Source organism: Chaetodon auriga, chromosome 7 (genome assembly GCF_051107435.1).
Source record: "Chaetodon auriga isolate fChaAug3 chromosome 7, fChaAug3.hap1, whole genome shotgun sequence".
Lineage (NCBI taxonomy): Eukaryota > Metazoa > Chordata > Actinopteri > Chaetodontiformes > Chaetodontidae > Chaetodon > Chaetodon auriga.
Window position 1 is genome coordinate 12,599,795 of NC_135080.1, and position 14,037 is coordinate 12,613,831.

The 14,037-nt window shown below is 45.2% G+C and overlaps 1 protein-coding gene across 6 annotated transcripts in view; it reads right to left on the reverse strand.

The window, feature by feature from the left end:
* Window positions 1-1,113: 1,113 nt before the first annotated feature.
* Window positions 1,114-14,037, reverse strand: part of kmt2a (lysine (K)-specific methyltransferase 2A) — a 38,137-nt gene continuing 25,213 nt past the window's right edge. For all 6 annotated transcript variants that reach the window (XM_076736069.1, XM_076736066.1, XM_076736068.1 and 3 more), the window contains 10 exons: window positions 11,333-14,003; window positions 8,601-11,222; window positions 8,187-8,255; window positions 7,878-8,104; window positions 7,496-7,570; window positions 7,157-7,331; window positions 6,584-6,691; window positions 6,344-6,424; window positions 6,020-6,149; window positions 1,114-5,913 (listed from right to left, as the gene is read on the reverse strand). In XM_076736069.1, coding sequence (XP_076592184.1) covers window positions 5,638-5,913; window positions 6,020-6,149; window positions 6,344-6,424; window positions 6,584-6,691; window positions 7,157-7,331; window positions 7,496-7,570; window positions 7,878-8,104; window positions 8,187-8,255; window positions 8,601-11,222; window positions 11,333-14,003 — 6,434 coding nt within the window. In that variant the 3' untranslated portion in view covers window positions 1,114-5,637. The remainder of the gene's footprint in view (window positions 5,914-6,019; window positions 6,150-6,343; window positions 6,425-6,583; window positions 6,692-7,156; window positions 7,332-7,495; window positions 7,571-7,877; window positions 8,105-8,186; window positions 8,256-8,600; window positions 11,223-11,332; window positions 14,004-14,037) is intronic.

Genomic DNA, 14,037 nt, shown 5'->3' on the forward strand with positions numbered 1-14,037 from the left:
ACACGGGTTTTATGGGAATGACTTTCCTTTGAATTTGAGTCATCGGGCTGGTGTGAGGAGGGGTTTCGGCCGGCTCCTGTGGAGGCAGTGAGCTGTAAGTGCAGCGAGACGCAGCAGAGTTCAAACATGTTTTAAATTAGCAGACCCAGAATCAGCACATTCTGGGTCTGCTATACTAATTTCCTGTAAGAATCCATAAACTGCTGCCTGGAAGATTTACTCTTACTTTGGCAAAATTACAGTTTGAATGAACTTCTGGTTGATGGTGTTGGTGGTGAAGAGCTAAAGTGTGATTGGCTGAGCTGAATAATGAGGCAGTTTGGGGCTGAACAAAGAAACAGTCCTACTTTTCAAAGACTGTCTGGACCTCACAGAGCTGTGAACACAGGCGTTGTGCTTCTTGAAAAAAAAGAAGACCGTACTGTAATGATGCACTATTTCCACATCTGGTCTCGGTGTGGAAAAAAGCTTTTTGAAGTTTTGAGCTTTAAAACAACTGATTAATGTTCCCTGACTCTAAATTTCGATGCACATTTACTAAATGAGTTTACAATGACATTTAATATAAAGCGTCACACAAACACAGACACTAAACATAATTGAATTTTCCTTTTTATTTCTGCCTTTAGGACTTTTTATACTTTGCTCTATTTTATTGTTTTATTCCAATTTAAACAATTAAAAAATTTTTATAGTCTGTATTTATTAGCTTCCTTCCTTCCTTCCTTCCAAAACTCACAGTCATAAACTTAATACATTAAAACTTAACAACTTATTTTACAAAACGATTGCTGTGGTAAAAGAAAAAAAAAAAAAGTTAAAATTATATGGTGAGGTTCAAGGTTCATTCACCGTCACCACAAGGTCTTTTAAGTTGCTGTTCTGGAGCTTTTGATCATATCACTCCATCTTAATCAGCAGATAAAGGTGCACTTTTCCTAAAAGCACTTAAAAGCATCTGCTGATCAAAGTCATGTGATCAACTCCCCCAGTAGAGCTATTAAATATCCCTGTAAAGCACTGGCGCGTATGTTCCTTTAAGTGACGACAAGCTTATATAAATCCAGCAGGTGTCCAGTCAAACAGTGAGTGAGGCAAGAGACAAAAAAGAGTAAAGGAGACATGTTTATTATTTAAACTATCACTTAAATAAAAAAGTGCATAGAAAATAAACATGATTAGAAACTTTTCTTTTTACACTTATGTACAACTTTGTTTCCTAATTATACATTCAACCAAGTAGTTTGCGGTTCATTTTCACTGTGGTGGTTTTCCTTCATTTCGTTGATGTGTATTGAACGAACACTGTTAAACGGGAGAAAATATGACTGTTGAGCTCATGGATACCGTTATTACAGAGAGCAGGAGGAGTATTGATAAGACAAAGGTAAATTCAAGGCATAAGAAACGAGCCTGTTCGTGATCCATGATCCCTCTTTTTTTTTTTTTGCACGTCCCACCGCCCCCTCCCTCTGTGACACCACATCCCATCATAGGCTGATAACTTCTATACACAAGAAACAATTAGAAAATTACAAATACATGTTACACACTGTCCGACCTCTCCCGAACCTTGACTTGTCAAAGAACAATTCAGGGTGGATGTTGCACAAAATAAATAAATTAAAGGTTTTCAACATCAGCATTATGACTTTCTATAAAAACAGTACATGATAAGTACAACCAAAGCTTCAGAGAGAGAGGTGATCACAGAGACATGAGAGGTTTCCAAAATGAAAAAAAAAAAATAAAAAAATGCCATTTTGGTGGGATCTTAAAAACTCCTGGTCAGTCTCCACAAACCAAACTCTTAATTTATACCACATCAAGTAAGCCGTCTAAAAAGTCCCTGTTAAAAACATACGAAGGGAAAAAAAAAAAAACAAAAAAAAAACGGGAAAACATTCACTACAACAACCGGAAAAAAAAAAGAAACAAGAGAAATGGATGACCTCAAGAAGTTCACAACCACATTAATACAGTTACATTTCTCATCACATAAAAACCGTTCCTGTCCAGAAAGAAAACGAAAAGAAAAACTGCAGCGCTCCTTGCTGACGAAAGAACACTCACAGGCACAGCAAAACTGGAACTGGATATCAATATACAAAAGAATGATGCACGTTAGTTTCATCTGATAGTACTGTAACACAAAACCATTATAGAGTACATTGAAACATTGCTATTAACCATTATAAATCTGCTGTTTTGCTACTGTAACTAAGTTTGTCTGTCCATTCCATATATTGTATAGATACTAAAGTACAAGAAATTACTATGCATGTTTCCGTATAATATTGTTATGTATTTATACTATAATTACAGAGAGTGACGGAGAAGGGCCACTGGTGTGGCGCGGTAAAATGAAGTCCAAACAAACGACAGAGACCATTTCCTAATTGTATACACGCTGTTAAACAGTGAAATAAATGAGTTATTGTTCACTGACCAATAGTGGATCTCGAGAAGTGAGTCGTAGACAGAGCCCTTGGCATCAGTGAACGAGTTATCACCGATGCTAGCGTGAAGTGTTGAGCTAACCCAGTTAGAACCGGTTGTCCTACAGACAGAAATACCAACTGCTGTTCACACTTTAGTATTATTCCCAGTGCTGAAACTGCTGCTGCTGTTTGAGGTCACATCTACGCGTCTTCCACATCGACCAGGGGTGTTGACACGAGAACTGAAAACAAATGCCGCTGACAAAGTGTCATCACAAGTCTGATGATGCTGTGAAGGAGGAATATACATTCATTGTTGACCTTAGCAGCAGAACCCAGCGAGCCCAATGTAGGTGCAGCTGTACAACCGCGAGGCTGACCTGTCAGTCGGGGGTTTTCCAAAATGGAAAAGCAAAGCCAAGGCTTGTACATACTGCACCCTCAGGAAGGAACGGGCTGCTGGCGTGGTCCCTGCCTTCACTTTGTTGCAGAAAAAGAATCAAGTGCACTTTGCTAGAGCCTCAAACACCACCTTCAGGGGTCATCGCGACCAATCCACGTCGAGCAAACTCCGTTTTTCCATCAGGGCCTGATACACAAACTCAGAGCATTCTCAGAGACTATCTGTGCTTGTGGTTTCAGCAGTGGAGCTGCACTGTCTGTCTGGAGAAAGAGCTGAGTTTCCCTATGTCTATTCAGTGCCTGTGTCACAGCTAAAGTGCAAACCATGTGTGGGTCATGTTTTTGTTTCAGTTCACAACTACAAGGAGCAGCGCAGGAGTAACTGCTAACGGCCTTTAGGTGACAACGAAGTCAGCATGAACGGACAACAATAAATTAAAAGGGACAAAAGTAAAATAATTGTGGAACCAGTCAGTCTAAACAGTCTGATTAAATATTCGATCCAGGACATGAAGGCTTGTAAGAGAGAAGAGGCATGCTCATTTACAACTAAGGCAAACCACAAGGAGACTGAACGAAAAAAGAAAAAAAAAAAAAGGATTTCCAAATGCTGGTGAGGGGTCACCAGGATGACGTGTTGATTTAAATAAATGGACTGGCTCAACAGAGGAACGATGGATGCTGTTGGGAGCATTAACATAAAGGCACCTCTTTATTATCGACCAAGTCTGCAGAGGGACGAACAGTTTAAAGTGATGGGACTCTTGCTGGATTTTACGCATGTGCCAATCGGCTGAAAACGCCTGTTGACTCATGATCGATTCGTGACAAGAAAAACCGAATCACTGTGATACGACCTGACTTGATTCTCGGCGTGATGTGGTGTGGAGATAAGGCTGGAGAGAGGAGATATCTGCTATGGATCAACAATCTAAACTCTCTCAAGTGCATAATAATAGTTCACATGACCGCCACGCTGCCAGCTAGAGCTGGAACAATGAAAAAAACCGTCAGCTCTGACCAAATGGCCTGGGATAGATAAAAGAGCTACTGGTGGACTGAACTAAACGGGGACCAAGCCACAGACCAGTGTCAGTCTTTGGAATCAAAGAAAACATTCAGGCTACAAATCAAAAAAGAAAAAAAAAAAAATTACAACAAAAAAAACAACTTTGAAAAGGCAGCGGAATACAAAACATAGAGACCAAGCATTAGTGTTTGTAAACCTCTATTTCCTACAAAAATGGCAATAAAATAAATACGATTTTTTAAAAATATAAATACCATCATTAAGTGCTATTCACTAGTGAGTGCTTTTTAAGTCTTTTTTTTGTAGAAAAATATACATTATTTACATTTGTTTTTTAAAAGCGAGCATGATATTTCCCTGTCCATAATAAAAAGACAGATAACAGACAAGACTTCAAAAGACTTAATACAAATAAAAAACATTTTCCATAGTACTGGTTATCACAACAGGCCGAGAAGAAAACAAGCTGTGTGAAAATTCAATTCGAGGGCGTGATGTTTGGTTCTCTTTGCTGCTGTAATTTGGATCGCGACTCAAAAGTTCGACTTTATAGAATTACCAAAAGCGTGACAACAACAACAACAACAGCATGCACAAACTTGTGACACGTCTGTCTGTGTGTTTCTGTGAGATCCATGGCTGTTTCTGGATCACAGCTCCAAAAATCAATTATAAATATGTCTACTAAAGCACATCAGTAGGGTTCTCCAGTCCCTTGGCTGTCAGTCCACCAGAATCTCTAGCTGCCTCGCTCTCTCAGGCCAGACAATGAATCCCATCAATAACATGACTACATAGCTACCGAGCTGTCAGACTAAAAGTCAATTTAAGTACAACAGATGGGATCAACCCCAGATATCATCCTTTTCACAAACGTCCAAAAAATACCTGTGTTTTCAAACTTATCGACATTTCTGCCCCCCCTCGTCTCTCTTCTCTCTCTCTTACTCTCTCTGTGGCCACTGCTCCCCCTAGTGTTCCACCTGCGCAGCTCTTATCAGGCTGCTTTACACAAGCAGCTCCTATTTACAGTGTTACAAGCTTTAAAAAAAAAGAAAAGAAAAAAAAAAAGCGTGGTCGGGGGAAGGTTCCACTCAATCACAATGACTCTGAAGGCATCAGGGCACATTCAGGGAGATGTGCATCAATAACAGCTGACACTGAGATAAAAAAAGAAAAAAAAGAAATTCTAACAAGGTTCTAATTTTTCTTTCTAGTAAAATTACTCGTCCAAGTCCCTTCAACAAATTGCACTTGGGTGTAAAATGGAACCAAGTTCTTTGATTTTTTTTTTTCTTCTATGTTCACATCTCAGCATTAGTGGACCAGAACGTACTTCTAGAAAATTAAGGAGGATGGGCCAATGTAAAAAATCATGAAGGGGTAACTTTATCATCCAAATGTAAATTAAATATTGCAATGTCGTGAAGGCTCAACCCATTTCATCTCTCACCTGTGAAGGTGAAACTTCCCGTGCCAAATGTAAATGAGACAAAAGGAGGCACAATATGTTGGAATTTCTACAAATGGCCCCTCCTCCAAAATGGCCTTCCTGTATTTACAGTACGACCCACGGCAGCTGCCTCTGCTGCGCTGTGCCAACACCAGCGGCAGAAACACTCACAGAGCTCGTGCCTTGTTGGCAGCTGTGATCCTACGTGGACCGGACCCAGAAAATTAGCATAAATCCAGTGCCACGCCAAACCCCTGGCAGGGGCATCCTCGGAGCGGCAGACTCGCAGTCCTCTTTAAAATGTTTCATTATCAGTTGAGGAACTTGCGACACTTCTTTGTACCGCAGTTGCAGGGCAGCTTGTTGCTGGCGTCCTCAATAGGGAACTTGTAGTCATAGGTGAGCTCCTCGCCACTGTAGATGCGCCGAGAAGCAAAGATGACGATGTGCTTCTGGCTGTCCACGGTGATGACTCGCGAGTAGCAGTTGGGCTCGCAGGAGTGGTTGATGAAGCGGGCAGCGTTGCCGTGCACCGTGGCATCGACCACCTCGTAGTCATCAATGCGAAACATGTAGCAGCCAATCCCCTTTGAGGAAAGAAAAGACAGAGGTTGTATGTCAGATGCTCTCAGTGGTTTTTAAGGAAAGTTGATCTAAAAAAATTTAAACCTAAAGTTTATTGCAAGAACTCACTTTTCCATCATAATATTTTTCCCGTTTGTCAGTGAGCACAGACCGAATGACATTCCCAGAGTATTCAATGACCATCTCCCCAGCATCAATGGTTTTCTTGCAGAACAGACCTCTGCCATGAATGGGAGACCTGTGGAGGGATAAAGGCCATTCACATTTTTAAACCTTCAAGTTTATCAATACTTTCCTTTAGTTCCTGTTGTGATGCACAGCAATGCCAGTGATTTAACTTTTAACTGAATGAGTCCACATCTAAGTCTTTGGCAACTTGTGCAACCTAAATGATGTCCAATTGATTAACAGTTAAAGCACCAATGGTCTAACCTGTAGACTCCAACAGTTTCCTTTGAGGTGGCCTTGAGCTGTTTGAATCTGACTGTCAGTGGTAGCTCCATGGAGGCACGCCTGCAACAACAGCACGAAAATGTGATGTTATGGTCACCGGTTTCTCAGTTACAATAAGGTAAGACCATGCTTTATTGGTCCACAGGGAAGACATGCAAGTGTTGCAGCAGCACAATGACGTGTTTACTGTAGATATATAATGTGTGCGCTGTGACTGACCTGGCAGTCCTGAGCTGCCCTTCCTCATCGTCTTCTTCTTGAGGTCTGTACTCAGGAGGCTGGCGGTGTTTTGATGCCAAGAAATTGAACATGTCAAATACAGATCTCCTGGAAGGCAGAAATAGAAGATGAAAGTCAGAGATCCAGAACAAAGATGTTTGTGCCAAATTTGAATAAATACCCTCAACAGTTCCTGAGATATCGTGTTCACAAGAATGGGACAATGCGAAAGCATAACGCCTGTTATGGGCTGTTACCAGTACAGAGGCATGATAAAAATGAGTTCATACAGTGTGGTGAGTTGTAATCAGTTGTCAGTTTTCTGGTTAACTGCCTTATCATCACACACCTGACTAATCACCAAGTGCATAACACCTTCATCTGGTGTAAAAAGTTTTACAACTTCAGATAAATACACAAAAACATTTATTTTATGTCTGTTTGCTACAATATACTCTGGCTTAACAACCAGCTTTCCCTGCATCTAGGCCCTGTAATGGATGAACAGTCTTCTTACAAACTCCACAACACAAGGTCCCACGGAATGTGTGTGTATGTAGGTCCCGCCCTAACCTGTGATTGATCTCTGCACGAGCCGATCCGTGGGGGTTGATGGGAGGTTCATCGGTTTCCTCTGGTTTGTGGAAGCGGAAACGGTAGCTCCGACAGTGTCTGGAACCATAAAGCTGCTCCAGCAGGAAGACCACTGCCTCATGGACGACTCCCAGCATCCTCAATCCATTCACTCCTGGGAGGAACAAAGAAGCATGTCCGCCATGAATCATTTGCATTTTCCAACCAAAGGTCAAGATAAACATTAGTCAACAGTTGACGGCATGAAACACATTCTAAAAATACAACAACGTATCTATTCTTCTTTGTTGTTTAGATGTAGTCAGAATGAGGCCTCACCTTCAAAAGAGAGCTCTTTGAGCCGAGCATTGGAGCGAGCTTCTTGCACCTTATCAGTCAGCGATTTCCAAGCCTCTGTAACAGGACAGTTAGGACAGGACAGCTCACTATTTTATGTAAACTGTACCTTCAATGTTTCACACACATCAACGGCACATGATCCAATTTTTTTTTTATCAACTATATGTGAATACATGGGTTGTACATGTGAAAAGTGGGGCAAGTAACTTTCTATGAAAACCATGTTACATGTTGTAAATGATTTATTAGTTCTGTCAAAGCACACTGAATGCAGTCAGGAAGTCTGAGGCATTTTGTATGTACAGCGTAGCATATCAGAAACAAAAACAAAAATGTAACAAATGTGGTTGTTTTCTCACACCTTCGATACTCTCACAGCGGATGTGGAAGCCGTCCTCACTGCAGATTTCAAAGATGATGCCCTTCTTGGGTTTGTTATCCAAGCCGATATCCCTGCTGTTGTCGTCCTGGTCGGGAGGTGAAGCCACCGGAAGAGATCCTGCTCCCCCAGCTGCAGCTGGTTTGTCCTTCCCCAATACTTTCCCTGGTACAACGGGACCTTGAGATGTCTTCTTTTTCCCAAGCACACTGGAAAAGATTTGAGGCAAGCATTAGAACTCTTTCATATGGTCAGTATGAAAATGGACACCCAGCATGGATGACTCCATACCTCTTGTTGGTTGCCTTGTCTGTGGTCTTGCCTGTGTCCATGGGTTCAGGGGAGCTCAGCTCTTTGGAACTGCTTGCAAAGAAGATGGGAGAGGATCAAAGCAGGAATATATTTATGCAAAGTACTTTTGTGAACAATTGGTAGTCAAAGATTCAGTCAAGGTGAGATATTTTATTTCTCTATATCTCAGCCAATCTTTACTTCTGTACTGATAATCTGTTTATTATGGGGAAGCATCTACAGAATACAGCGTACGCTCACAAGACTCGTTCTTATTATTCTGAATGTTGGATTCATTATGCATAACACAACTGAACTGAATTAGTTATTAGGATATGTATTCATGTAGAAGGGATTAAACCGAAAACACAATACTGATAACGTATCAAGCATCCAAAATAATAACTGTCTCACCTTGGGTTTGAGTGAGGGTGTCCTGCAGGGTTGCTGTGATGCTCCTCTGGCTGAGAGGTCTTGAGCTTCTTGCCGCTGGCTAAGTCTGTGCTCTGCCTGCTCCTCTTTGTTTTCTGTTTGCCTTTTTCTGATCCTGAAACTACAACTGCTGTGGTGGAGTTAGGCAGCCTCTGGTCTGATGATCTAGAAATGGGAGTTGTTCTGCTGCTCTGGGAGTGTGCGGAGGTTTGGGTGAACAGTCCAACAACACGTCCTTTGGCAGGGCTTAGAGGGTTGGCTGGGCCGGGCGCTAAAGGAACAGTGGTGTTTTGACTGGAGTCCATTGTCTGGGCTCTGTTAACAGGTTGAGACTGATGCTGTAAGTGGACATTATTGCCTTCTGTCTCTCCTTGCTGGTTGACGGCCATGCTTATAGTCTGTTGGGAGGGCAGGACGCAGATGCTGCTAGCTATAGATGTTTGCACTGAGGAGCTGAGCTGAGACATCAGAGGAGCTCCTGCTGACTGAAGAACCATTGGTTGATCTGACAGACCCAAGCCATGAGGACTGGCTTTAAACAAGAGGTTGCTAATTGGTCCTGTGATCTCAGCAGAGCTGAGTACAGGGGTGGAGAGGGAAACTGATCCTGGTGCAAGAAGGCCAGTAGCACCACTAGGGGGCACAGACACAACATTCAACACAGACTGACTGGGGTTGAGACCAGATACTGTGCAGGGTAGAAGGTGAGTAGAGGAATCGTGACCCAGGATACCAGGTTGGGCAGGACCAGGAATCCTCTGCTGAAGGAGAGCAGTGTGATCCAAGTACATAACCCCACCTGATTTTGGTCTCTTGATAATATTTGGGACCTTGCGCTGAGACGTGGAGAGGGTGCTTAACTCAACCAGACCACCAGGCTGGCCAGGGATGCTAGCAGTAATCTGAGGGGAAGACAAGTTGATGAGGGTCATGTTGGGAGGGCCCACTTCAGATGGGGCCAGAGTAGGCTGACTACGGGAGCGGGCCAACTTTTTGCTTTTTCTAGGCTGAAGACGAGATATAGGCCTCTTTTTGCCGTGAGCAGAGGCGAGTACAGTTGGGGAAGAAGTCAGGGAGGAGGGACTGGACACTATGGCAACACTGGGACCCAGCTCATGTGGTCGACCAGCCTCTGAGACCAGGATCTGGGACTGGTCGTGGGGCTGAGAGGGCAACCCAATGAGAAGACCTGAGGTGGTGCTGGGGATTCCCGTCTGGAAGCCTGTCTGTGTGGCTCCTGTAAAGGTGTGAATCTGGGAAGGGTGAGGCATGGTGCCCAGGACTTTGCCACCAGCAGGAAATATCGGCTGGGCTGTGGATAAACCAGTATTTAACCCTGTGGTAAGTGTCATAGAGCTGAGTACTGCTTGAGAGCTAGTGTCCATCACTCCTGTGGCACTAATTTTCTGGGTGACACCATTAGGAACGGTCTGAAGAACGTAGAGAGGCTGGAACTGCTGATTGACCACGATGAGCTTGTCAGGGCCTGGTTTGATGACTGCTGGGCTGGAAACCTGAGCCTGAGATGGACCTGGGCCAGGAACTGGACTGGGACTGCTTGCAGCTGCAGCTGATGCCGGGAGGTACTTCTGAGGCAAGGAGGGAGAACTTGGCAAACCAGGGGTACCAGAACTCCGGGGAACATCCTGGTTACCTGGAGGTTCAACCACCTGGCCAATGGCAGGACTGGGAATAAACTGCTCAGGAGTCATGTGACCCTCTGTGACCTGTGTGTCCCTGTTTGCCAAAGTTGCAGTATCGTGCTGATTCTCTGATGGTGACACACCTGGCCCTGCCCTCTTCTTGTCTCCACTCTTGTCTCCACTGATTGCCTCTGGGTCAGAGGTCAAGGCCAGCATAGTGCGGTCTGAGGTATCAGAGATAAGACTCCCAGCAGTGTGGTTCTGACTTGTGCTGACAGTAGGGCTGCGTGTGGTCAGGACAGAGAGGTCAGAAGGCAGTTCCAGAGGAAGATATGGCTCCTCTACAGATATGGAGCTATTCACACTGGTCTCCACTACACCTCCACTCTCTGCACTGGGCAGCGGCTGGGAAAAGTCATCAAACAGAATGTCTTTACGCCGGTTGACATCCACATAGCCCTCATCCAGGAGCAGCTCTGAGGAGGATGGCTCAGATTGCTGACCCAGAGCCTGCATTGACATGGAAGGTGTGTTGAGGACAAACTCCATGATGTCTGATGGCAAAATGTTACCACAGTCATCACTGTTGTTGTTGTCAGAATCTGATTTAAGCAGGTCTGTGCCGAGGGAAAGCTGGGCCTCGAGAGGATCCTGACCCTGACTCTGTGGCTGGGACTTGACCCCGCCTCCTAAAGGAAGACAGTTTTCTTTCTGGTTCTTTCTGCCTTCTCGCGTGTTGCCGCTCACTGCTCCAGCACTGTTGTCAGCCTCCTTGCTTGAGTCATGCGAGTCAGGTTTCTCTGTGTGCCTCTCTCTGCCCCTTCTCTTGGGAGTGCTCTTATGCGGGGTGGAAGAGGAGGTGGCTGTAGTGGTTGTGGTGCTGGTGGTGCAGATGCTGGTATCACTCTCTGAGCCATCATCGACGCCATCGAGCTGGCCAATGCGCTGCTTACCTAAAGTCCTGTTAAACAAAGCAAAGACAATATGTCGGATTATTAGAGACAATGGAAAACAATCACAAATATATTTTAGACAATTATTTCAGCAAATTAAATAATAGTGTGTACTTACAAGGCACTCAGCATGTCCTCCTCAGCTTTTCCTTGAGCCCTCTGTTGTTGCTGTTCCTCGTCTTTTAGAAAGCGTTGAAGCTGGGATCCCCTTCCCAGACACTGGTCTATCCCTTCTATAGACGGCAGTCCCTCACCTGGGTTTATTATTGTTCTGGTGAAGTTGTAGTAGTAAGGGTCTTTACCCCTTTGTTTCATTCCGCTGTCTTCATCCTCTCCACTGTCCCCTGATGAAGAGGAGGTGCTCATATCATCTGCTCCATCCACCTGCCCCTCAGCTGACTTCTTGCGGCCACCAGTTCTCCTCTTAACCACGGTCCCGGCTCCATCCCCGCTGCCGTAGAAGGGCAGGTCCTCCTCACCATATGAGCGAACTCCATAGAAAGGTGTGAGGCCAAAAAACATGTTGGAGCGCGCACGGGCACTGCGTCGAGGGTAGCGCCTCTTGGCCGACCCTGATCCGTCACTGTCATCCTCGTGGTGTTTATCATCCATACCTCTGTCGTTGTCATCTTCTGGGCCATCGCCCTCATCCTCAGTGCCTTGCGTGAGGAGGCTGCGGTGGTCTCGGAGCTCACTGCGTGAGTGATCCTTGCACAAATCATCTTCCTCTGTCTGAGTCTGGGTATCAGATTCAGAGCTGTCACTGCTGCTGGCAGAGGGTGAGGAGAAGAGAGCGGAGCGGGCACAACGACGGGTCCCCTGGCCAGCAGGAGAGACAGTGGAGGTAGCAGTCGTGGGACAGGAGGAAGAAATACCACCAACAGTGCTGGTCCCATTCGGATCAGTCTTGATATCAGTCTTTAGAGGAGTTACAGTTGGGGGTTTAACTGATCTCTTTTTCTCTCTAGAAGACAATGGCAGCTGGTTAGTTGTTGGTTTGGTGTGAGACTGGGAAGAGGTCTTCACTCCTTTGTCTGGAGCTAAACCACCCTGCTGCAGCTGCTGTAAGTTGTCCAAACTGGAGCTGTTCTTCCTCTCAGGACAAGAGTAATTTTCTCTGCTCTTTGAGGATGATCTGTCCCCTGCCTGGTTCTCAAGCTTCTCCCCCTGAGCCTTCCCATGGGCTTTGGTGCTGTTTCCAAGCACTGGAGCTTTGCTATTGCTGCTGTTGTGAGAGGTGGGGTTAGTAGCATGTGTGTTTGAGCTGCCAGCAGCTTTCGTATTATTGTTAAGAAGGGGAATCTTGTTGCTGCTGTTGTTGTTGTTTTGGAGACTCTTTTCTCTTTCACGGTCTTTGGACACCTCTCTGCTGCCTGCCATCTTAACTTTGGGGTGTTTGTCTTTGGCAGCTGAGGCTGCAGCTGGGGAGGCCAGATGCGTGGACCCTCGCTTGACAATGTCATCTTCTGCTGGTGTCCTTGATGGCCACAGAGGCTTCATGGCTGCTGCTGTGGCTGGACCTGATGAGTAATCATTTGACTTCCGTGCATTGGACTTATGAAATGAAGACTGTGGGGAACCAGATTTCCCAATAACAGAGTCCTTATGGAGTGAAGCTGGCATTAAGTTTCCAGTGCCACTACTACTCTCCTTCCCTGAGCTGGCCTTGTCCTTAGACTGGGTGATGTTCGAGGTGGGGGTGGACCGGTGACGAGGCAATAAACTCACAGAAACATCATGGTCTTTGCTTCCATGCTTCCCTAGCTTGTCCATCTGCTTGGTACTGCCACCTCTCTGCTGACCTGTGAGAACAGCAGTGCCCACAGGAGGGGAGGACTGGCCTGAGCCTGCAGGTGCCAGTCTGGGGTTCTTACTCTCACCTCCAGCCTGTTTGGACTGACTTCCAGGGTTACTCTCTTTCCCTGAGCCAGAGTCTTTGTTTTTCTCTGTGCTTCTATAATTGGAATCTCTAGAGGGAGGTCTACCCTTGTCAGAGTCTCTGCTCGACAGTCTGTCTTTACCTTGGCCTGAGTCTTTTCCTGTTTCCCTGCTATATTGTCTATGCTTTTCAGAGTCCCGTAGCCCTGCATCTCTACTGAGTGACCGTGCTTTTTCCATATCCTTATAACTGGGATCTCTAGAGGATGATTTACTCTTATCTGTTTCTCTATTGCTTGACTCTCTGCTTGTCTGTCTCCCCTTCTCAGAGTCTCTGTTCACTTGTCTCCCCTTTTCCGAATCTCTTAACGGATCTCGACTGAGAGGTCTTCCCCTCTCAGATTCTTTCAGACCTGAGTCTTTACTCAATGGTCTCCTCTTTTCAGGCTCTTTGGCTGGTGTCTCAGTCTTGTCTGAGTCTTTTTGTCCAAGTTCTCTGGATGATCTAGTCTTGTCAGAATCCTTGGAAGCTTGGTCTTGACTTGACACTCTCCCCTTGTCTGTATCTCTCAACCCTTGGTCTCTGGATGCTTGCTGTCTGTTTCTGTCTGTGGAGAACAGTCTACCTCTCTCATCATCTCTCTGGATTGGACTTTTTGCTGAGTCTTTGCTGAGGTGTTTGGCCTTTTCTGGGTCTCTGGCAGGGGAAGGGATGAGGGGAGGGGGTGAGGTAAGGGGTCGTGACAAAATCTGAGGTGGGGAGGTCACACCTCTCTGTCTGTTCAGCTGGTGGGGAGGAGGAGAGAGACAAGGAGAGCTGTGGCGACGTGAGTCAATATTGCGCATGCTGGGGTTCACCAGGGAGTCTCCTACTGTCACAATCTCATGGCTTTGGGGCTGAGAAGCACCTCCTACAACACAAAATAAATGGAAATTGAAAAGGAG